We start from the raw sequence: 26,255 nt of genomic DNA, 5'->3' as shown, positions 1-26,255 counted from the left end.
ACAAAATGAAATTCAGACAAATTCTGTGGACTTATCATTCTCAAGATCATTAGAGCTCAATTTTTTCCACCCAATTTTTTTATTCCATTTAAATATACACTTTTATCTGAGAAGTATAATGTTTGTAAAGACAGAAGTTTGTGATCGATTTTTAATCACCTCTTTATCTGCTGGAATGCTGAAAATCTTGCTGCTCAATCTAATTGTGTGTTCCCATTGACAATTTAATATTTTAATATCTTCAAATGTATCAGTTAATTAATTGCTTTTAAATACATGCTTATTTCGTAAGAATAGTGCTATCTTGTAGTAAATTTGAAAAAAAAAATATTAAAAACTCTGTAATAATTGTGATGATAAATTATTGAAGACTGTAAAACAAAAAATAATTAAAAAAACGTTTTTAGTAAATCATGGTTTTATTAGTATGTAAAAATATGAAAAAAATTTCAAAAATCTGAAAGTCAAAATAAAAATCGTAAAATTGAGAGTTGCAGAAAACGTAAAAATAATTCAGCAACAATGAATTTTTAAAGGAGAAAGTTGTGAAAAATTAATTATAAGTTTAATTTATTATTAATTTTATATTAAATCTGATTTTCTTAATATATTTACTATCAGAACATCGTGCTTTTGGCAATTTTTGCTTTGATTTACTTATTTTTGACAAAACAAATATTATTTTTCAGCTGCTAATTAAAAGGAATTATTTTTTTATATATTTTTTTTACGATTTTTATATGAATTTTGTGAATTACTATATGGATTGACAATAATATAATACCTCTAACAAGCTTGAATGGAATTGCTACAAAGTAGATTCAATTATGTCTCTTTCCCATAATCTGTCCTCTCTCAAAGCGTGCTTTCAAAAAATTATATATTTTTTATACGAACTGCCGTATAAATTTACTATGATGATTCTAAAAAATTTGGCAGAATTTCTCTGAAGCAGATTCTATTGCAACTCGTACCATAAGCTATCTTACTTCCATTTTAAGAACTCATCCGAGATACTCATTTAGACAGTAGCTCTGACTCTACCACAAGTTTGCTAGGAACCTAAAATGTGAACATCGTCATTATCAATTATTGTTTTAGAACTGAAATTCATCAAGTATCTAAATATTAATTAATTAGGAAAATATCTAAAACTTGTTGATTACCCGTATTCATTCAGCATTACTCAGAAATGTATTTGGTACATCACTTGCAACAAAAAGATTCATTTAAATGTCTTTGCTCATTTATGTGAGCAAAAATTAGCATTAAATTGCTGTAGAAGAGTAAGGCACGATAAAATTGCCTTGTTCCACATATCATTTTTTAATAAATATATTGAGTGTGTAATTTAAAATTTTATCAAACGTGCATTACTTTTGGTATTACAATTTTGTGGGAAAAGCATGCGCATTACAAGGTATCCTCAAGAAAACGCTCTATCTTTTCAGGATTTTATTAATAAAGAAAATAAATTGAGAAATCGGTGGTAATTACAAAATGTGGAGTCCATAATAAAATTGTTTTACATCATTTGAGTATCTAAATAAATTCATTAAAAATGAATCGATGTAAATTATTGTTTTTATATAGGTTTATGTGTGAAACTATTTAATTTTAAATATGATATAGACATTTACCAAATATTTCAGTTGTTCTACAATTTATGAAATTTTCTGGTTGAGCATGTTTTTAAGATGTTCCATTTCCTTAAATGTTATTTTTGGTAAAAATGAACTGCACATTTATTAAAATATAAATAAATGAAGATGAATGAATGCCCTGATTCCCAAATATTTGAAGACGCGGCGTTCCATATTGTTGATTTTAATTACAGTTTGTAAGGAATTTGTCTCGCAAAATAAAATAAAAAAAATACAAGTAATGATAAAAAAAATTTTAATAAGACATTTATGCAATAAAATTTATAATTTATAACAAAAAGCAACCCCACCAGAGGGCAGCTCAGAAATGAGAAGCTTCCGGTATAGTGGTTGGTTCTCGCCTCCCGGTGAATATAGAAATGGTAGCGGTCGGCTCCCTCCTATCGATGACGGGACGTGCTTCCCATGGGAAGAGGCGGTTGTGGAACCCAATTCGCATATGCGCTGACTCATTAAATAGTGTCATTTGTGCTTGCATTGTAGGTTTACTGGGATTTAATTACCTTTGGCAGGAAAACTTGGTGTGCATCTAGAGGGGTCATAGAGAATGCCCATTTCTATTATTGATAACAGAATGATGCATGATTGGGGATTCTTTTTCTTGAAATATTTACCTTTTTTCTCACAGTAAAACTGATAATTTCCCTTTAAGAATGCTAGAAACATTTTTGAAAGTTTATTTTAGATTAGGTGCTCGGTGTGTTTGATTTTTTTTTCTCTCCGTTATTTGGATCTGATTTTAAATATAATAGTATTGAAGTTTTCGAAATATTGAAAGCAAAGCCATCAATTGTGTATAATGGACATCAATATCAGCAGTATCGATGTAGCCTTGAAAATGGGGTAACATGGCGCTGCATTAACGAAAAGTCCAAACAATGTAAAGTACTGCTGAAAGCAAAAGACAACTGTATTCTCTCTGAAATGCATCCTTCTTGTAAGCCAGAGGAAGATCAAATCGACGTGAAGAAACATTTAGTAAAAATTACAAGGACAGTTCGAGATTATCAAGCAATGTCTAATTATCATCAATATTCGAAGTTTTTAATTATGAAAATAAAATAATTATTGCATTTATAACCTTTCCTTTCGAACTACTTGATTTGTTTAGATATTATACCATGCTAAGCTATAATTTATATTAAATATATAAAAAAAATTCTTTTACTACCCTGACTGTAATATAGTCAAAAAAAATTTGAAACAATCTTTGAAAAATTGGCACTAAAACCTATAGATGTATCCATTTTTAGAATAATAAACTTCTATAATAATTGTAGACATACAAGTATCAAAAGTTATTAATCTCAATAGTTTTCAATACATCATTTTAGTAGGAGTAAAATTGTCTTAACATTTATTTAAATTGGATTTGTAATGGAAAAGAAATTGAAGTAAAAAAAAAAAAAATGTGCATAAGTGGATTACTTCTATCATAGGATTTTGCCAATTATCTGCCAGTTTTAAATTATTGAAAGCTACACTTTTTGTTACTTAAAAAATACTGACGAAATATGGTCATATACAAAGTTTAAAAAAATACTGACAGTCAAAGCTTCAATTATGCCGAAAGTCAATTTGATATTTAAATAAGTAGCCTTAAGAGGCAAAATAAACTTTTTTTTTCTTACAAGAAAACATGTTATTCTACATGTTATGAAGAATGATATGATTAATATTATATATACATACATATACATATTTGCATCACATAAATAATAGCTATCAAGAATTCTTCTGCTATTTCTACGCAAAAAAACCACCTTTGTTTATTTATTTTAGAACATTTATGTCAAATATTCTTTTAAAAAATATTTAAAACCATGTGAATTCTATTTACAATAATCAATACTGCTTTTATAAATAGAAATGTCATATGATGTCTGATCAAGAATGCATATTTTACAAAAAAAGATAAAGAAACTAGATGTCTAAAGAGGGCATTTTCACATGCGAAATTTGAAAATTATATATTATATAGAATAGGCTATTTGATACATAGGTAATTGAATTTTTAGGCTATGACAAGATTTAAGTTTTGGCTTCGAATTCAGGTTTCAGTGATACAACTATGAAAATTAACAAAAATAATCTAATTTAATTGGTGAGTAAATAGAATGATTAGCAACAATTATCATTCTATAGATTTTGTTTCCTTCGCAATTATATTTGTTGCGTTAAGAAAAAAATTAGCTTGTTGTTGCTTGCTTTAAAAGGAGTATTTTTAAAATGGCAGAAATAAGGAAAGTCTGTCACATTTGAATCATGTAAATAGTCTTGAATGAAAACTGACTAAAAACTAATTTCAATAAAGCAAAAGCAGTGAATTTTTTGTAGTTTATTTGCCTTTAAAAATGGAATAAACATTCTGAGAAATACACTTTAAAGTAAAATAGAATATAGCCTATTAAAATTTTCATCGGTTCAATTAAAGAAAATGGTTTCTCAAATTACAGCCACTAATTTCTTTCAGCTCAACAATGATATATAGGTTTTGATTTTCAAGTTAATATCAGCATATAAAATCTGAACTCAGGTTTGATGTTTTATGAACTGCAGCAATTTTTTTATTCGTTTGTTCTTCAAGATATAAAAGCACACATCTTTAGTTTTTCTATTGTTTGGTGTCTTTTTATATTAATTATCTTTTTGCAATTCCAATTAATGATGATGATAATGATTATAATTGCTTTCTGAGAGCTACGATAGACTTTTTGATCTGAACATCAAATTCAGGAAATAATTTTAATTCCAATTTAAGCTCCTTTTGGAGGACCCCCCCCCCTCCTCAGAAAAAAAAGAATAACCTAACCTTACTTTTAAAGTATTTGAATAAAATTATACTGTAATAAGTACTAAACTGTGGTCAATAAAATTTACCCTCAAAGGATAACATGAGGATTTGAGAACTGAAAACGACATTGTATCCCTTTACAACTAGGAGAAGCATTACGATTTGCATATAAAATAAATCATCGTAACCAAAAGTTTCTTATTGTCGTATATATATATATATAATTTTAGAAACTGCAAAAGTTCGATTTTTTTTAAAATTCTTTTCGTGCTGAGTATTCCAGTAAGTCTCTGAGATGTCTTAAATTGTTCAGTTCCTCAAGTTTCTCTTCCCTTCTTTATAAAGACGATGGTGCAACTGCTGAACAATGAAAGTGAAGAACGTTATGCGTGATTCTCAAATCCTTTTGCAGTCATAATGATTGGATGATGTATGAGTTGCATTCTGAAATAAATGCTTTCTTCCACATTTGTGGCTAGTCATTCGAAATCTAAAACTAAGCATATCTCTGCAAATTTTCTTGATAGAAATGTGAAACTTTGTACATCTAGATGAAAATAAGAGAAAAATTATAATAATTCACACTTGAAATTATAATGGGCATATAAAAATTTAATTTCACTATGACAGTGATTGATTACCATATGGCGTACATTGTAAAATCTCTAAATCTTACAGGCAAAGATAAAAAATATAATCTGGTAACCTTCTTAAAGCTTGAGCGCAAATGACACTTTTTAATGAGTTAGCGTAAATGCGACTGAGCGCGACACACAACCGGGATGGGCTGTGCCGTGGCCGGTAATGGCCCTTAGGACTCAACCTCAGTTCTCGCCAATGCTATCGCGGTGGTCCGGTAATTCAAATTTAATGCGAATGCCTTTAATTAGGTGGAGTGGAGTAGTCAGTGTGGTTATAACAAAAATCAAGCAAAATTTTCACTAAGTTTCTTTAATGCAGACTTAAAAAATAATAATAATGAGGGAATAAATATAAGATTTTGAGCTTTTCAGACCAAATTTCTGGAGAAAACAACTAAAAATTTTCCATCAAATATTTAATGTTTTGAGTTAACTTGGATAAATGTCAAAAGATTTATTTCACAAGACAGGATTATTTCTCTCCCCCAAAAAATTATTCTGAAGATGAATTCTGTAGTGTGATGAAACTAAATACCTGGGAGTCAGCAATGGCAAAAGATTAACTTTTAAAAACCACATCGAAATCATCAGGGGAAAATTTAGAATTGCCAAAACACAGCTCTTACGGGCAAAAATTCCAAACCTTCACTACGGAACAAGTTACTCCTTTACCATTTCATATTATGCCTACTCTTTAGTTATGCTTTCCCGGTTTAGAGAGCAACGGCAAAAACTCGCATCAAAAAACTATGAATCTACAAAACATCACTGCAAGATAAATCCCCGAAATGCCTCGGTAAATTAGGAATCAAAATATTTTTTTAAGATTTGAGACTTTCTACTCTTGAAGAATTCTATAAAACAATCGCAGTTCGCTATTATAAAAAAATGCAGGTGCAAGAACTAATTGAACCGCATGTGAATTTCCCACAGGGGATTAGCGGAGAAATAACAGAAATAAACCATGCTCAGTGTTATAAAAGTGGACATCTTTATTAACTCGATAGATCAGCGGTGTGAGAAAAGAAATTGATCTATAAATTTACGAGGGCAAATAGCTATTATCACTATCTAATAAATCCTAATGTTTACATTGGTTTTTTTTTCTCTTTAAAATTTGTCTAGGATTATTAGTAATAATCTAAGTTTAATAAAATAATATAATGCGCATCAATAAAATAATTCCCTGAATTATTTTATTCATGCCCAGTATATCTGTTCTGCCATTAACCATTTATCCCAGGTAAAATGGTAGGCTCTTGATCCAAGCGCTTCCAAAAATCCCATTCTTCATTTGCATTCTATGCTCAGGAGGTTTTATTATTATTTTTTTTAATCAGTTAACATTTAAGAGATTTTAAAGCAGTCCAGGTAATTGATGTCGATTGTCTTCAGAATTATTGTAAAATACAAAACCTCAAAACGCATTCTACCCATATTTAAAACTTAATTTAAATATCTTCTGACTAAAATCATTAAATATTCTTCCTTGTTTAAAATACAGCTTCATATAAAATTTTGACAGTCATGATTATTAAAATCCAATCCTCATGTCGCTGCCTTTTTAGATCCATTGAATTGTTTATTATAACGTAAAGTGGCATTTTAGAGCAATCTGCTTGGAAAATATTTTTTATAATTTTTTTTATGTTGTGAATTTCTTAAACATAGCAACGACTTTTAAAAATCATTCATTTATGTAAAGATAATTAATCTTCATTTGTGGAATACATAATTTGTAATTAAGAGTAAAATTCGCCATTTTTTGTGATTTCATACGTATACTTGCATTTTACATTATGAAAAAAAATTGATTGTTTTCTGAAAACATCAAGAGAAAATGTTCTTTTCAGAGTAACTTTATAAAGCCAGTTTCTGCCTATATCAGAAAAAAAAGGAAATATTAAACAGAAAAAAATACGTATGTGATTTATAAATTTCTGCTAATTGTAATTGGAGGGTGGTTTTTTGCACGAACAATATCTGAATTAAAACTTAAAACAATTTCAGATCCATCTTTCATCGAAATTATTTAAAATGTATTTACTTGAACTTACAGGCCGAAATCTCAAATTAATTAGTTCTATGAGGATTCCTCTTTTTTTTTTTTTTTATGCCTCTATCGTCATAACTGAAATAACTGATATTTCGTAGTCTTTTCTGCAATATAATAGAAATAATGTCATTCGTCTTATTGTCAGGTAGAATTGCCTTCGTCTCAAAATATGTGGCTCCATCTATATTACATTTTTTTGATTTATTTGTAATAATGGTTCCAAACAAATTAAAGCAAATCTTCTAGCCCTTTATTATGAATCGTTTCTTTTGCCTGCTATTACAATGGCGAAACTAAGTTAAGGGATGAACAGAGCATATTATGTTTGTTTTTTTCGTTCCTACTGGTCATTAGGGATTCGCTAAAATTAAATGGCGTCAGCAGCATAGTATTATTTTTAATCTCTTCTTTCATTTCAAAGATGATCCCCTACTATTCCCATCTGACACAACTGTATCCTTCTAATTGCTACGCCACTATACTGGGAGCTTTAATTTTTACTTCTGTTAAACTCAGCTTTCAGAATTCTCTGGTTTGAAAAAGATCTATATCACTTTTATTGTTGTATAAAATTCAACTCGCGTTATTAAAATAATTCCACGGTCATACTTGTATCCTCCAAAATATTCAGATGCAACTTATTTTTGGAATCATAAAATGATTCCAAAAAATAGCAAGTAGGTCAAAATATCGTTCCTTCGGTAACTTTTTAAAATTATAATAAGTAAAAAAAAAAAAAAAAATCAACATTGCGAACGAGGCCATATCTTAAAATTTTGAGCACAAGTAACCACATAAAATACTTACTCACTAAAATAATTAAGGAACGAAAAACAGGTTACCTGTTCTTTAATTAAACCCTCAAAATCTTGCAACTCATCGTTTTTTCAAAATTATCAACAATTTTATACTCGCATTATATATCTAAGCGAGTAGTTTATATACAAATAAACTACTCGCATCAAAATAATTTTGAAAACACTCGCAGCAGTCACAATTTAAACACTTTTGTTTCATTTAAAATATCACACTTCACTTCACAAATTGTAATACAACGTATAATATTCTTTAATGCACCGCTATATAATATAATCAAAAAGCTAAATCTTATGGACTACCATGTAGCTATCAAATTTATCATCGATAACGTAAATAATTTTATTAAGCGCATAATTTAAGATTTTCTCGCTGATAATTTTTCGTATCTAATCTTTTTTTTCCCCCCTTCATTTTATTTTCTAGTATGCGAAGAATATAAAATATTGTAATCGTCAAAAAATTCGAAGAATCTCTACATGTCAAATCCCTTCTAATCCAAAAAACACACTTTTGAAATATGTCTGCGAACATGATGAGTTAAAAAAAATATGAGGTAGAGGGTTACATTTGATGTATGGTTTTCACACCAAATTAGCGGATATCTAACTTTGAACGAATCCTCTCAGAGGAAGTTAACCTGTCGGCCTCTCTATCTGAATACAAGTGAACTCTATATTATAAAACGCAGACGGATAAAATTTTATACATAGTTTTAGCATCTAATGTATAGACCCGTATCAATTTTTGAATCAAATCTGTCTCATGGAAATTGACTACCTGGTAACTGGTTCATTTTCGTGCATGTCCTCTTACACTGGGGCATAAGAGGAAAGTGAGAGAAGTTTTTTCCTTCGAGTTTTTACTAACAGATTCCGACAGGGATTTCTTTTGACATTCGTCGATTTAAGAAAGAGATTCTTAAGTATCTTTGAAATTATTCCGTAGGCTTTAGGGATTTTTATTCTTGCTCTCGTAGTGTGAGATCCAAAGCGTCCGCAATTCTTTACGTCGCGTTTTAGAAATAATTAAATAAAGACTGGAATTCGGATAAGGAAATAAGAAAACATTTTAGAATAAAGTCACGTGGACTAATTTAGGATAATAAAACAGGAAATTAATTAGGATTTAAATTATATTAAGAGATATCATTACACAAACACACAAAGAGTAAATGTATGCATTTTTGCAGAAAACGAAACCTTCACCCTGATCCTTCAATCTATATACGTAATAGCCTGATTCCAGTTGTTCATGAAGTGCCGTTTTTGGGTGTATATTTTGATAAAAAGCTCACTTTCCTTCCGCATATTTTATACCTTCGGAAGAAGTGTGAGAGATCACTCAATATCCTCAAGGTACTTTCTCGCACTTCCTGGGGTGCCGATCGTACCTCTTTACTTCGTATATACCAGGCTGTCATTTTATCTCGGATTGACTACGGGTGTTTCGTATATGGCTCAGCCAGATCTACTGTTCTGCGTCGACTAGATACCGTGCATCACTCTGCTCTGCGAATTTGTTCGGGAGCTTTCCGCACATCGCCAGTGGAGAGTCTTTGTCATTTGTCATCAGTTGCCTTTGGAGCTGCGAAGGAAAAAACTCTCCCTGCAATATCATTTTCGAACGCTGTCTCTTCCACAACAACCTGTGGCAAATACGACTCTTCCTGCTACTCTCCGCAGAATTTATGATGCTCGTCCTTCTAACATTCTTCCCTTTTCTGAGAGAGTGAAAAGCATACTTCAAAATTTGAATTTGCAGTTTCCTGAAATCCAGACTGTTGATTTCCAAACTTTTCCACCTTGAGATATTCCCAATTTTTCCTTTTTAAATCCTTTTAGTGGTTTCATAAAAGATAAAACTGCTCCAGTGATTTTTCAACAAATTTTTTGGGCTCATCGCAGTCAGTATCCTTCCTTTGTGCCTGTCTTCACTGACGGTTCAAAGGCAACCGAGCATGTTGGTTGCGGAATTGTTTTTGATTCCGACATAAACAGTTTCCGTCTCAATACATCCTTTTCAGTTTTGTCAGCCGAATTAGTGGCAATTTCTCATGCTCTGATGAATATATCATCCTCACCCGAGAGACAGTTTTGTATATATACAGATAGCATGAGTTCTTTGGAAATCCTCTCTCAATTTAATCCCCATACACATCCAGTTGTAGTAGAAATCTTGGGACTTTTGAAAACTCTTCAAAATAGAGGTTTTAATATTTTATTTTGCTGGATTCCCAGTCATATGGGAATTGCTGGCAATGAGCAGGCGGATCATGCTGCAAAAACTGCGTCTTCTCTCTTACATCACAGAATACCATACAGTGATGTAAAGAAATCTATTACCAATGGGATTTTTACTCTGTGGCAAGAGACATGGAATATGCAGACACAGAATAAATTGCATTCTGTTAAACCTGTTATTGACACATGGCCCGTTTTATCGATGCGTAGGGCTGATGTAAAATTGTCTCGCCTACGTATTGGACATACTCGGATTACCCACAAACACCTGCTTTTCGGAGAAAGGGCACCTGTGTGCTCCTCATGTCACACCGAATTGACAGTTGGTCATATTTTGATTGAATGCCCAGCTTTTGAATCTCATCGCCACCATTTTTTTCATCTATCAAATGCTACTCTCCCAGAATTGCTGGGAGAGAATTATCATCCAAATATTTTTAAATTTTTAATTGCTATACACCTTTTACCATATATTTAACTTCAACAATTTCCATTTTTATTATTTTTAAAAAAAGATGTCATATTTCGTCTTAATCTGTTTTTAGCTATTTAATATTAGTTTACACATAAGCATACTTAATTTCATACGAAGTTCCAATCATCAACAAAGTTCTAATTTTTACCATAAGCATGGCGCAGTATGGCCAAGAATGGCCCTTGTGCCAAAAAATCCAAACTAACCAACCAACCAACCAACACAAACAAACACACACACACACACACACACACACACACACACACATATATATATATATATATATATATATATATATATATATATATATATATATATATATATATATATATATATATATATATATATATATATATATATATATATATAAGTGTTTGTATATATGTTTTCGCATATATTTTTTCCGATTAATATAAATAAGCTTGTGATCCGTTCACAATATGTTAGCAGTTTATTCCTTACATTAAGTATTTAATAAAAAAAATATCGATGAGAAACTCCAAGGATTGTTTTCTATTCTATTATGAAAAGTTTCTAAAAATAGTTTTAAACTTTAATGCTTCACTTAAAAATAAGAAAAGCAAAGCAGAAGTTTTGTTTAAAATTTTCAAATCGTTATGATTAACATATTTTTCTGTAAAAGAATTTGCAATCCAAAATTTTTGTACAATAGCGTTTCAGTTTTCCAGCGTAAATGGGGATTACAAATACGGTCGAACCTCGCTTAACGAGAATCTCTCATAACGAGTGAACGCATAATGAGCAAAGTTAAATGTGTAAAAAAAAAAGACTGCCTTCATTTGCGATGTTTCGCAAAACAAGTGACGAGGTGGCATCCTAAAATGACATTAAGAATTCGGCTAAAATGGGGCAGGCGATATTTAACGCTTACTTGTTGATGTTTTCTGTAATTCAAAGGAAACTGTAAAATGTAACATTAACTTAAGCATTAAAAAAAAAGCTGGACACTTTGGTAAGCGTCCAGCTATATAATTGCTATATTGCGAACTATTTCAATAGCATGCGAACAAGAAGCTTAGGTATGAACTGCATTCTATGCTACAACAAAAAGTCGCGGAAGCGATACTGTCAGCAGAAAAGGATATAACTGTCTCCGTATAACATCAATTTTACAATCAATTAAGAGCGATGTTGTAAGCATGAGAAACTGCTGCGTCGTATGTTGAGAAGCATCAGTGTAACGAGGCAATAGCTATGCGCGCTATAAATTTATTTTAACGATAATGCTGTCTCATTTTCGGCGAATTTTGAAACACAGGCAAAAACAAATATCTTTAGACATTTTTCGTGTAAAAAAGTATGTATTATAAAAAATAAATTATATTATTATATTTCTTAATTTTTTTAATGGCATGCATTATTCTGTTTTACATTGTCCTATGGCAGCGTTTCTCAACCTTTCAGTATTCGTGGCCCAGTTTTCAATCATAGTTTTCATCTCGCCCCCCCCCGCGCTTACTATAAAAAGTATACAACAATAATGTATATTGAGTATTCTGTTCTTAAATTATTTTTAACTAATTACCAAATAAAGAGTAAAAGCGAGCCAACATTGGCGGAAAACCGCATCTGGCATTTTGCAAAGCGGGCAGTGAACTGATGAAGCGAATGAAAGGGGGAAATTTTAATTATATTTGAAATGAAAGCCAAACAGGGAGATAACGTTAAAAGAATATGAAAGTAGAAAATTCGTCAATGAATGTTAACCTAGACGGAGTGAGCTAAATTTAGAAACTGGGAATACATTTTTTCGTATAATAAAAGAAATAAAACAGAAGCATGACTAAACAAAAGAGAAAAAAATAAGTAATGTTTGTGGAAGAGAATTCACACGACCGATGCCGTCTCGAGCATGCGCAGATATTTTCTCATAGGAAGAAGGGAGATGTTAGATAACTCAAGTTTCAATTTCAGCCAGTCTCATTCGAGTCGATCCTTCTATCGCTATCGAATATATCGTGAATGTGTATTTTATATATGTTTTCGTGTTAATTGCAATTCACCATATTAAATATTTTGGGCAGCTGATTTATGCAAACTCATGGATGAATTTTTAAGCGGAAGTAAGCGAGCATTAGACGACAGTCAAGCATGAACAAATACATGACGAGCGTGGTTCCGAAAATAAAATCAACAAAATATTCTCAAGAATGCTTAAATTTTGGGTTCACCAGTACTGAAGTAAATGAAGAAGAAAGGCCCCTGTGTATTATTTGCTCAAAAATGTTGACCGCAGGCAGCATGAAACCCATTAAACTTAAACGACATTTGGAAACGCTTCATAGTGAGTACGTAAAAGAACCCAGAGAATTCTTGGAATTAAAATTAAAATCATTTTTTAAAGAAACTTTATCTGTGAATAAAAAAGCTTTATTGCATCTTACAAAATTCATATAAAATAGCCAGATGTAATAAACCTCAGACCATTGGTGAAGAGCTTATTTTGCCAGCAGCAATTGAGATTGTAGAAACTATGTTTGGAGATAATTTTTCAAAACAATTGCAGTCCGTACCTGTTTCAAATGATACTGTTGCTCGTCGAATTGGTGAAATAGCTGAAGATGTACAGTGTCAGCTTTTCTCGAAGTTGCGTGACAAATTGTTTTCAGTACAGCTTGATGAAGCAACAGATAGTAATAAAGATGCTAATTTGATTGCCCATGTTCGATTTTGTGATAATATGTCAGTAGTAGAAGAACGACTTTTCTGCAAACCAATAGAACTCAAAACCTTCCCTCGCATTATTTGCTATTTTAAATGATTTTATGAACTAGGCAAACCTAGATTAGAAAAATTGCGTCGGAATATGCACCGATGGTGCTCGTTCAATGTCCGGAAAATTCCAAGGTATACAAGCACTTGTAAAACAAAAATCATCTCACTACGTCTGGACACATTGCATGATCCACAGAGAAGCTTTGGCTTCGAAAGAAACGAGTCCTGGTCTGAATATTGTTTTAACTTCGTTTGTAACCGTAGTAAATTATATAAAAATGAGACCCCCTGAAATTGAGAATGTTTTCCACACTTTGTAAAGACATGGGTTCAGTACATTCAGCTTTACTATTTTATTGCGATGCAAGATGGTTATCACGTGGGAAATTTTTACAACGTGTTTATGAATTAAGAGAAGAAATCGCCATTTTCCTAGAAGAAGAAAACAGATCGGAGGCCGAGAATTTTCGCAATGGTTTATTTATGATGAAATTGAGCTACTTGGTCGACATATTCGAGAAATTAAATAACTTGAATCTTCAACTCCAAGGAGCAAATACACATATGTTGGATACGAGAGATAAAGTTAATGCTTTTTTTGGAAAATTGGAATTGGGAACAGAAATTTAAAGCAAAGAAATCTAACAATGTTTGCAAATGTGGATGATTGTACTAAAACTTATAAGGCTGAAGAAGAACATGTAAAAATTGTTTTTGGAACCACTGAAAATCATTTAGCCATGCTGGCAAAGATTTTTAAAAAGTATTTTCTTGCTGACGATAAACTGATAGCGAGTTACGAGTGAGTTAGGGATCCATTTCATAAGACTCCTGGAGGACTCTCAATTGATGAGGAAGAAAAATTCATAGATTTCACGACAAGTGGCGAAACTAGAAGACAATTTAGTAATAAATTACTATTTGGACTTAGGGCAGGAGTAGAGGATGATTTTAATTGCACTAAAAACAAGGGCATTTCGCATTCTATTACCATTTAACATCATACCTATGTGAAACTGGAAATTCTACTGTGGTTTTTTTGAAGACAAAATATAGATCTCGGCAGAACTGAGAGTGGTTATTTCTAATATTAAGCCTTCCTTCGAAAAACTTTGCTCTGCAAGACAGGCCCCAGGAAGTCACTAATAATTATTAAATTTGTTTTAATTTAGTATGTTTTGATTTAGTAAGTTGTTTTACTTTAATAAGTTATTAAATATGTCAAAATGTATTTTGTTTTCTATGTATATGTGTGCTTTCCTTTCAGTCAACTATTTTAATCAACTGTTTGAAATAATATTTTCTCTTGGATATTCTCGCGCCCCCCTAGGGGGGTCGCCCCACAGGTTGAGAATCGCTGTCCTATGGGAAAAAATTGTTTTGTTTCGAGTTACAAGTAAGATTCGGTAACGAATTAAGTACTCGTTAAGCGAGGCTGCACTGTATTGGATGAAGGAATACGCTGAATAATAAAGAAAGAGGAAACACTTTTTATGTCAAATGACATGCATTAAGTTAAATATCTTTAATTTTCTTATTGAAATATTCCCCAATAAAAAAATTACTTTATTTGAGATCTTCAATTGTTAATAATCATCGTGACACCCAGCTCCAAACGAAATGTTTCTAAGATAGTCTCTCTCTCTCTCTCTCTTTTTTTTTTTTTTTTTTTCTTTTCTTCTTTTTTCAGGTCTGGATCAGCGTTGCAGTAATTGCAGTAGCAATGTGTCTTGTTTTATACACGCTTATTTATTCTTCAAAATGCCTCCTTTCTAAAAAAGTGAGAAGGCCCTTCATGAAAGATACTTGGACACTCAATGATTGTGCCTGGTTTGTATATTCCAGTCTAATGAAACAAGGTGAGTCATTCTCTTCTATAGTTAACTCAACAAACTGCACTGCTGCTTTGCCCCCAGTACTCTGTAAATTTCATCATTCACATGAAAAAAGAAGCTCGAAGATTTTGTACAATATTCACAATATTACATAATATTGTAAGGCACTTTGATTACCTGAATTTGTAGCAAAGTATTATTTCCAAACCATGGTGAGGCAATGAGAACTACCGTTGGGATAGCTCTAGTTTTTATATGTTTCCACTCGGATGGAAGTTCACATTGGTTATCCATTAAATTAAATGCTCAATCATATGAAATTCGAGGGGAAGGAGGAAAATATCACCTCAGAAACTTGAAATCTGTAGCTTCCAACGCCAAGACTGTTATGAAAAATTTATTAGAAGATAATAGTTTAGAAACAGTTTCTGTAAAATCAAACGAAATGTTTAAATATTTCCACTGGTTAACAGAAACGAAAAAATTTGCTTAATAGTTATTATGGTGGCGATTTTAACTGTGGGGGTGCTGTCATTAAGGCAGTGCAGAGATAAATTTCAGAATAGCTTAAATGTTGCCTTTTTTTATTATTAATTTTGTGTAATTTAAAACTTAATCAATAAAACGTAATAATTATTGTTGATTCAATATAGTTAAACTTTTAATAAAGAAATTTAGCTAAGCAATTACTGATCTATAATTAACTTTAATTAAATATTTAATTTTTATTTTCAGGTTTTCAATTACTTTTTCGACAATTCTTTATCTCGTTTATAAAGAATTATTCAATCACGGTAGAATGATTGAAAAATTATTAAATGTAAGGTTAAAATAAATTTATGTATACGGAAATAATTATTACATTTATTTACAAGAAAAATAATCTCTTATTTTGTTATTTAGTTTCAAATTTTTGTCTCACAAAAATTTATAGCAGTGAAAAAGTTTCTAAAACTCTTTTAGCATTTCGGACACTGTACATTTCTAATCCTGTCTTTCATTCAAATCATGTGGTAGTTTGAAAATACGTTTTGTTTCTGCGAATACTCTACAAAGGAAACCAAGACAAAAGAAAATAGAAATTTTCCAAGAAATTCTTTTTTTCACTCTATGAAACAAAGAAAGGCATACCGTTGTTCTCTACTTTCACTTGACGATTAAAAGAGCTCAAGTAAAATCGCTAAATTGTTGATGATTTTAATATTACGAGTAAAATTAAATGAATTAGAGATTAAATTAAATCATTAAAAATTCCCAGGGGAAGAGAGATGCCTATATATGATCCGCGTCTAGTTGAAATATAAAAATATTATTACCGAAAAAAAACGCATTTTTTTTAATTCGATACAGCCAAAATTAGAAATAAAAGTTAATTTCAATTTACATTTCAAACATTCTACTCAGAATAATCTGGTTTAAATGGACTTACTATCTTACCTTTTATTTAGTGGTATTTATTAGATAAAAGGTTGGGGGTTTTTTTCCTTACTGAGATGAATTGTTTTTTTTAATTTGATAATATATGGGCTTAAATTCCTAATCTTGTTTCATTGATATTTTAATTTTATTCATTCTCCCCCCAATATTAGCTACTGAATCCTTAAATATCAAATGAAAATTCTTACAATAGATTATTCGTATGATACTTTTTAATTGAAATGGTAAAATTGTTGAGATATTTTTGAAAAGCTGAAATAAATAGCATTTGAACACTATCATTAATTTGAAGTTATAAACCAACTTTCATTGCCCAAGTATAAAAATTGGTAGGAAAGGCTGTCATACTTTGGTCACAATATACCTGGAATCACTAATCCTTATCTCAGTATGGGCTCTCATTTTGTACCAAATAATGCAACTATCTGAAGCAATACTCACTAGCATGTAGTAGAAAACTGTCGTTGTTTATCAACCCGGTTTTGTTTACAAGTGCAGCTATAAAATTGATTTTTCTATGTTAAAAATAAAAAAATTTAGAGAATTATGTTTCTTTATTTACGAACTTCAATATATGCCATTTGTAAGTTCGCGCATAACCTGCAAAGACCACCACATATTAAACAGTAAAGTGTCAATTCTTGTACCATGGGTCACTGATCTGAATTATATGATGCTAATTATCTTGGTCTTTTTCATATTCTAATAGCATAGTATGAAGTAAAACAGGGGAAGAATGCAAAAATATTGTTTTTGAAATTGTGAAGCAACTGAATCTCTGCGAGCTGAAGGAGAAAAGATAATTTTTATTAGAGAATCATATAAATTGTTTAATATTAAATTTACACGATTAATTCAAAATTTCATGACTTTTAAGAGTTTTGACATATATTAAATGACTTGAGGGCTTTATCCCCCTTCACTACTGATCCGACCCAACTGGTCGTGGAAATTGTACCTTGGCGGGTAGGTTTCTATTTCAAGCGAAGAGTGCAGGATGTAAGGCAAGGATATCCTTGGTGATCATTTGTTTTACATCCTGAATCCGTCGTTTGAAACAGAAACCAGCTTGCCAGGATAGAATTTGCATGGCCGGTTTGGTCAGAACAGCCGGGAAAGGATTAATCTTTAATCGTATTCTAGAAAAAGTGATCTAAGATATGTCTTAATTATACACAGAATAAAAATGTCATATTTTTAATAGGATTCAATAAAACGACAGATTTTAATCCTGTTCGAATATTGATGGCAGCATGGTGGATAACCTGCCTACTCTTAGGGGCTTTTTACACAGCAAATTTAACAGCATTCATGACAACCGAAACTTCTGTTACGGATCGTTCCATTGAAGAACTTATTCGTTCAGGTAGAAAATGGATATTCAGAAAAGGCACGGCATTCTCGGATTACCTGTTCAAAGCAAGTTGTTTTTAATGTGTTTTTTTTTACATGTAATTTCTAATGAAATCCCAAATAAGAAAAATGAAGCATGTTTTGATAACTATGCCATTAAATATATTTTAGATTTTATTTTTTTACTTAACTCTCTTAAATGTATCTAAACATTGAATGAAAAAAAAAAAAGGCATTTTCCTGTATTATTTTATTGGATAGCTGGTATTGTACATTTTTTTTTTCTTTCAGGACACTGATTTTCAAAAAATGTTTTAGTACTGCATACATACATACGGATCGGGTATGCCCCATTTAACCCAAATAATTGGAATTCCCCTATAATTTGAAATATGTGTCAATCTAAAATGAATAAAACTTTGGTGCGACTGGTCCAGAGATTTCAGTCACCATTATTTCTATCAAAAATATGCAAAGCATTTGATGAGAGTTTAGATATATAAGGATTTCATGATGAATTATTTTAAACATGAAATTAACTTGGACATTATATATATAGTAGTTTTAGATATTTATTTGCTTATTTATATTGCATCTGAATGAATAAGCAGTGCTTTTAAACAGCAAATGGTCATATTATTTTCAAGATATTACCACTTAAAAACTTATCTAAATTTGAAATCTTAAGAATTAAAAAAAAAAACAATTTCTAATAATTCAAACTTATTACTTCTCAATTTGTGGTTGCTTGTCTGCGTAACAAAACTTCATTTCTTATTTAGACTTTATACTTTTCAGGAAAGCATAGCTGAGCATGAAAATGACTTTTCATTATTGAAAAAGTCATTCATGAGAGGAAATGGTATGATGATCGATTCAGATGACGAAGTAATTGATTTCATCAAGAAAGGTTTACATTTTTTATAATTCAATGCATTAAATACATTTCCAAAACTGATTGGAACTTAAAATACTTATCAATTTTCTCAAAAATTTGGCTTACCATTATATTTTGTAGTTTACTAACTAGATGAGAAGAAACATTAAGCATAATGTAAGAGGCGTCATAAACAGGAAGAACATGTAACTTCAGTTCAATCAGAAAATTCAAAGCTTCAAATGATAATGTATTATTTCACCAATAATTGTTTTCTCCCACATCAAAACCATTGAGAGTAAAAATTTATTTCCCAGAGAATATTTTAAAAGAAGGGGAGGAAGTAGTTTATCTCCTCTTGTGTTGCGTGCGAGGAAAACGGAAAATTTCATGAAAAAAGCAGCATTCTAGAGCAAAAGTTTTTGATGCGGAATCCAATTTAATGCAAATTAAAACAATGGTAACTTTTTGCGGGTGTAAATTTTTGATACTTCTGATTTTGTTATTAACTAACACTAACATGAATTTTAATCCTATCAGAGATTTCGTGAGGTTTCCAAATCTGTCTTTCGTAATGCTAAGTACTAGTACTTGCTGAGATCACTGAGACACTTAGCAATTTGATTAAGTCAAGATTACAGATTTGTATTTCAATGATTTTTGGTAGCTTTCAATTGTCACAAAATATTTTGAAATCCTAATATCTTCATATTTCAGAATTCAGGAGCACCTTAAGAATATATATTACAGCAAACTAAATATGCATTATTTCCCTTCGTCCTTTTTTATAAGTAAAAAATTTATTTTTATCTTTTAAAAGTTATTTTTCTTTCACAAGTATCATTCTTCAAATGTTATATTTTTTATCAAAAATTATATCTTTTGTTGACGTCATATGCTTGAGATATTGCTTGTCAAATCGAAAAAAACTAATATTTATAAGAATTTTAGTATCAAAAAAATATTGTCTCTGTTATATCAAAATGCATACGTAAAAAAAAAAAAAAAAAAAAAACATTAAAATATATTACATTTTAATGCAACAGCTAGATCTATTAATGACATATAACCTTTCGTGGCAACTTAAACAATCACGCGTCGCAACAACATGAGAGACATTACTTACCTATACAATTGCTTTGCACCAATTTTTTTTTCCCCAAATTTGACATAAACACTTTGATATAACAGGAAGGATATATTATACTTTCTCGTGCTAAAATAGAACTCTGTCACTATGCAATAGTCTGATAGGTCTCCATTTCAATTTAATAATAAAATAATAGGTTGAATAAAACCTTTAACGATTGTTGATAACATTTGACAACAGCTTTTTGCAAAAACACAAAGAATTTGATAAGAAAATTAAATATTAAATCATCTTTAAAAAATTATTTAGAAACTATTCAACGGCGTCTGATTACCGGTTGAATGAGTAGCTCGAACAGAACAGGTACCCTCCCTCCAAAAAAGAAAGAATTAATTTTCTTGCTCCAAACTTGTATTATAGATGGCAATTTTTAGGTGTAAAAAGGGAAATGAAAACTTCTTACTAAACCACTGATGTTTATAAGCTCGTTTAGAAGCTCAAAAGAATAATTAACACAAAAAACTGGAAAGTTTCTGTTTATTTTCCTAGGAATCAAATAACTACTCTACTTTCCTTATATTGTTCAGATATATTTGATGTATTATCTTTGTGCACTATCGATTATTTCTAAACCATGTTGTAAATGAAAATGTATTATGGAAACCTCAAATGACCATTGAAAATATATTTGTTTAGGATATGCTTATATTCAGGAGATGAATGTGTTAAACTATATGATTTTCGAGAATTCCATGGAAACGAATGGCAGCTGTGCATTCAATGCAATAAATCTGCATTTTTTCGAGCACACTACAGCTTTTGCTTTTCCTAAAGGCAGTCGATACGCATCTCCTTTCTCTGAATAGTAAGTAGTAACCCGTTTATCCCTAATTATGAATATTAAAAGCATTATTGAATAATTAATATTATATTTTAATTCAAATATTCGCACGAAAGCGCTTGATACTAAATCCTTTGAAATTGCAAAACAACTTTTTATAAATAATCTTTATTATTATTATTATTTTCAGTATCGAGTTCCTACGAAAAACCGGATTGGTTCAGAAATGGATGCAACAATACTTGTTATCTGCGGATGTATGTGCTTTTCACTTTGATAACAAACTGTCAAGAAAAGAACAAGCTCTCACGATTTATGAATTTCACAGCGCATTTTACATTTTATGCATGGGATCCGTCTTTGGTTTACTCTGCCTTCTCACTGAACTTAGAAAACAAGTATTTAGATTTTTAATAGAAACAAGAGGAAGAATTTTTAAAAGTTTAATTCGAAGTATATTTAGAATAATTAAAAATATGAACAGATATCATCAAACTCAAAAGACTCTTTTAATAAAAAGAAGGAAATAAATTTAATACATTACTGCAAAATTATTTTAATCTATTTATAACAATGCTTTTAAAAAACCAAAAAAAAAGAAATAATTATCTCATTATGAACTACTATTATATCATGCACAATGAAAGAGGAAGTATTACTTCGCATGTATTTAAAGCCCTTTATGATACGCTTTATGAATAAGGAATCAATGTTTCAACAAGATAATTCTGAAATAAAAATTGCGAATGAATGCATAAATCTATCAGAGAAAGTTTCAGGGAATTTCATGAATAATGTTTGTTCGGGAAACAAACAAAATGGCTATAATTCAATGGGGAATACCGTTTTTGATTATTATTAGGTATCAATTATACGCAAAAATCTATTTATGCGTATATATTTTATAGCAATTATAAATTATAGCATTCAGGAAAATAAAAATAAATTGTTAAAAACATTTTTTTAGAAATTCAGCAAAGCGGTATCTTTTGTCTCTGTATGACATGCAAACTGTAATCATGTTTTTTCTTCTAATTGTTAAATCTTTTTTTATTAGTTATTATTTTATCTCAAATTTGTAGAGAAATGTTTATGAAATATTCCTTTCTATCTAATATTCTTAATTTCTCCTCATCTATTTAAAATTTATTTTTAAAAATAACTATGAAAAGTTCAAGAATCGCAACGAATGAATGAATGGAATGAGCCCTTGAATCGAAATGAACAGTTCTGCAGTATCTTATTCAAAATAACGATTTTTTTATTAAGTTCATCTTAAAAAGATAATTCATTTCTTTTGAGAGATTTGACAGCATCTATTGGATCGGATCAAGCGATGGTTCTATTAGTTTTCATTATTCATTATTTTACTCTCTCATATAAGCAAAGAGAAAGTGTTGTAATCGTCAAAAAAAACTCGTACTCGAGATTTTGACAAATCGCCACGTTTTAGACTTCCTCGAGTTCAAAAAACATATTTTTGGTTTTATGTCCGTCTATCTCCGACAAAGATAACTCCAAAACGCTTTGAACTAGATGGATAAAATTTGGCATGCGGTCTTTACATCAAATTTGTAGATTTCTAACAAGTTTTGGACAAAACCCATTCAGAGGAAGGCTCTCCGGCTGTTCGAGTATAAATTAATATGATAACTACAAAACGAAGAAAGATAGGTGAATAAAATTCAGTAAACATTTTTAACATCTATAGTGCAGATACCTATCAAATTTTGAGACAAATTCAACAAGATATTGATCGTTTGTCTATCTGTACTTTCAGAAACATGCAAATGCTAAAACTCAAAAATCCAATGACTTAAATATATCAAATTTGGTATGCGATTTTGTAACTAAAATTGTAGTTTTGTATCGAATTTTGATTTCATTGGTTGGAAAAAATATGTCTAACATATAAATTCACCTATATTAGAGAGTATGCTAGAAAGTTTTTGGGAGATCATTTCATCTGGTTTTCAACAGCATTTTCAGTCGCACTAAAATAGAAAACTTCAAAGAAATCTATACTAAATAAAAAATAAATTTTGTTAACAAGGGTATTTTAGAGCTGTTGTAAAATTCAAAAAATAATATATACCTTTCTCTTTCCCAGCCCAATTTTTATTCAATAAAAAATTACATAGGACGAAACTAGAAAGACAGGCAATAACGAATGAATAAAATTTGTCACCAAGAAATCTATAATATAAACCAACAAAATGCATTTTAATGTGTGTTTTTTCTAAAATAATTTCTTCTTTAATTACTAAGATTACGCCCTAAAAATATGGAATGAAACACAAAATCATTCACATCAACTTCACTTTTATTATTAAAAGTGGAAATACATACAATACATTAAAATTGCATTAAAAATGCATCATATGAAAAGTTATTTAGAACTTTGAAGCCAATTCAAATTCTGCAATTCATCTACTCAACTGCCAAATCTATGAACTCCTTAATCAATCGTCCTTTATGTTTAAGTGTCAAAGTAATTGATAGATCTTTCATTTTTCTTCCTACTGATTATTTGTAATAAGTTTTAATGCAACTAAATAATAAAAAATCAGATGCTGAATCTACAAAGTCATTTCATGGAAATAAGTACAATTAGACTCCTCATTGGAGAGAAAGTTACAGTAAAAATGTCATTTTATACTGATGGAATTTTTTTGTTTATTTACATCTGAATGCAAAAATATAATAACAGATAACCATTTAATATGATTGTGCCTTAAATAAAGGAACATAATTATTAGCTGCAGTAAAACAGCATTAAAAATAAATATTTGCAAGCATGGTCAAATAATTAAATAGGCAAATGCCAAGTGTGGGGCCTCATTTTTCATGTTGCTTGTTATTTTACATTTTTTTAAGTATAATAATGTCCGTTCATTTGATTTACAACAGCAGTGGGCTCGAATTTATTCAAATTAAAATCAATTATTGCTTACATTTCATATCGTTTAGAATTTCTTGAAAATTTTGAAAGTGGCAGATTGAATCATAAGTAAACAACCTTGTTTACATTAGAGCATTTAAATTGTATTAAAAAATTGTAATTTCTTGCCATTTTTCTTAATTCTGTTTGAATTTAAACTTCAATTTTCCGTAAACAAGAAACTGAAACCAACTCTCTTGAAGGCAACAAATATTTATTTATTTTTAAATTTCAGTTTGTTATATTTGTTATTTAAAAGCATTTTATAAAGAGATGAAACTAAAATAAAATAAACATATCTTTCTTTTTTTTTTAAGTTCGAAAAGGAGGAAGGCAAGAGAGTCCAAAACCTGGATTGCCTATAGGAATCTACAGGACTTAATCCAGTCTTGTAGAATCCTATAGAACTATGAACAAACAATTTCAAAGTCAGTCATTTTTGAAAACAAAAATATGAATATGTTATGAAATTGTACTTGAGGGAGAAAATAAATTTTGATGGTTGATAATTATAATACTCATTTAGGTGTTATTTAGAGACACCCCTATGTACTGTTGGAATCAAGTCACTTACAGGGGAAAAAAAAGTTTCAACATACGTTTGATTCAAATCTGATAAAGAAAGGGCACAGATTCATATAAATTATGCTTTTCACAATGAAATTTTTAGAAAATTTATAACTAATAAATAGAAGTCATAATAATATAGAAGTCATAATTGATTTAAAATGTAATATATAAAAATTAAGAAAAGTTCAAACCCTATGTCATATGATAATGAATGCAATTTTAACGAAGATTCAAAATTGGATCTTATTTATGTAAGTAAACTCTGTTTCAGAATAATGTAGATCACCATCTGTTAAATCTTATAGGTGGAAATATAATAAGAGGAAACAGCTGGGTCGGATAAAGTTTCATAGGAGTTCTTAGATGATGCAAAAACTCAAGGCTGTCCCTTTCTCATCAAATACAAGACATTTTTACTAATTTTAACTTTTGTAAACAGTTTTTAAATAACAAATGGATATGTTCTTTGAACTATTGTTTCAATTTATCTTTATTTGCTTTAAAACAGCAAGGGAAAATTTTTCAGAATTCTTGGCCTACAAGTCAATTCACTCAATTGTAAAAAAACTGAACCACATTGATTTGCATGCATTTTTGGAAACATGAAAAAATTATAAGAATAAATTATCTGAAAGTTACAAGGTACTTGATTTCAATTTGAATAAGTACGAGTATATGACCCTAGTAAATAAAAGGGAAGTACAAAATTTAATTACTATAAATAAAACTGGAGGTCTCAAACTTTTAAATAGTTGCTTACTTCACCCATTTGATGCTCTCGATCTGTTAAAGATAAACATGATGGACCCATTGAAATTCATTCCATAAATATTATATCCCTAGTTTTTATAATAAGACTATTATAAAAACTTCAGAACAAACCATCTTGACAAAACTTAAATAACAACTGACTTTGAGGAATTATTCCTGTTGCTAATCGGCGAATCTAAGTAAACTAGTAATAATGAATTTAAATAATGAACGAACAATAAATACACGATTTTTAAAAATTGGGAAGTAAAAAAAGTCAATGAGTAAGTTTTGCTGTAATAAAAACTATTTGAAGCTAAAATCATAATTTTATTTTGTAATTTTCTCTTTCATAAGCCAAAAATTCCATCCTCTTTCTCATGAAATGTTCATAATCGGATGAATTACAACACTACATATATTCTCTCATATGTTTTTACTCATCCTTAAACACAGTCTAGATCTGCAGCAATATAATCTACAATATTTATTTCAATCCAAAAGGCGAATTTTTAAATATAAATAATTTAAAATATTAAATTCATAGTTTGAATTTCTATAAATAAATAATAATTAATAAACACTCCCCACTTTTTATTTTGAGAGTCAATATATTTGGCATGTAAGCAGCTCTATACGATTACCAAAAAATTATAAACTTAAGGGTCTTCGAAATAATTGGTTTTCAACACAATAGTATTATTTGACATGTATAAATAAAACGATATTTCTGTTTTTAAAACAGTTATATCCGTTTCAAGAAATAAAAAACAATCACAATAAGTCGTAGAAGTAATTTAGGCCTTGTCCTGTCTCCCATATAGCTATTCCGGTTCTTAATTCTCTTGCTAGTTCAATGCGGAGCTTTATGGAATAAAGAGTAGGATAATACACTTCATATTCTTTCTCAAATCCATTCTCCTCAGTCCTGTTAAAAATAAAAATCCGATTAATAGTGGCATCTGTGTAATGAGCATACATGTAAGAAATTCATATTTTGTATAAAAGATACTGTAAAATGTATGTTTGGTTAATTTCTGAAAAATATAAAATTGTTTATGACAATTATTATTATTTTTTTATTAATGCTATTAATACAAAACATATTATTTATTGAAAATATATTAACTTGAAAA

At 29.9% G+C, this 26,255-nt stretch overlaps 2 protein-coding genes across 3 annotated transcripts in view; one reads left to right on the top strand and one right to left on the bottom strand.

The window, feature by feature from the left end:
* Positions 1-24,181, top strand: part of LOC129959874 (glutamate receptor ionotropic, delta-1-like) — a 97,089-nt gene extending 72,908 nt beyond the window's left edge. The window contains exons 8-13 of the mRNA XM_056072769.1: positions 15,116-15,284; positions 17,902-18,116; positions 18,849-18,960; positions 20,714-20,882; positions 21,049-21,305; positions 24,117-24,181. Of these exons, the coding sequence (XP_055928744.1) occupies positions 15,116-15,284; positions 17,902-18,116; positions 18,849-18,960; positions 20,714-20,882; positions 21,049-21,305; positions 24,117-24,181 (987 nt within the window). The remainder of the gene's footprint in view (positions 1-15,115; positions 15,285-17,901; positions 18,117-18,848; positions 18,961-20,713; positions 20,883-21,048; positions 21,306-24,116) is intronic.
* LOC129960518 (chitinase domain-containing protein 1-like) overlaps positions 23,164-26,255 on the bottom strand; it is a 45,529-nt gene continuing 42,437 nt past the window's right edge. For both annotated transcript variants that reach the window (XM_056074000.1, XM_056074001.1), the window contains one exon: positions 23,164-26,047. In XM_056074000.1, coding sequence (XP_055929975.1) covers positions 25,894-26,047 — 154 coding nt within the window. In that variant the 3' untranslated portion in view covers positions 23,164-25,893. The remainder of the gene's footprint in view (positions 26,048-26,255) is intronic.

Source organism: Argiope bruennichi, chromosome X2 (assembly GCF_947563725.1).
Source record: "Argiope bruennichi chromosome X2, qqArgBrue1.1, whole genome shotgun sequence".
NCBI lineage: Eukaryota > Metazoa > Arthropoda > Arachnida > Araneae > Araneidae > Argiope > Argiope bruennichi.
Note: the sequence above shows the minus strand (reverse complement) of the source record. Positions and strands in the feature narration are given on the sequence as shown.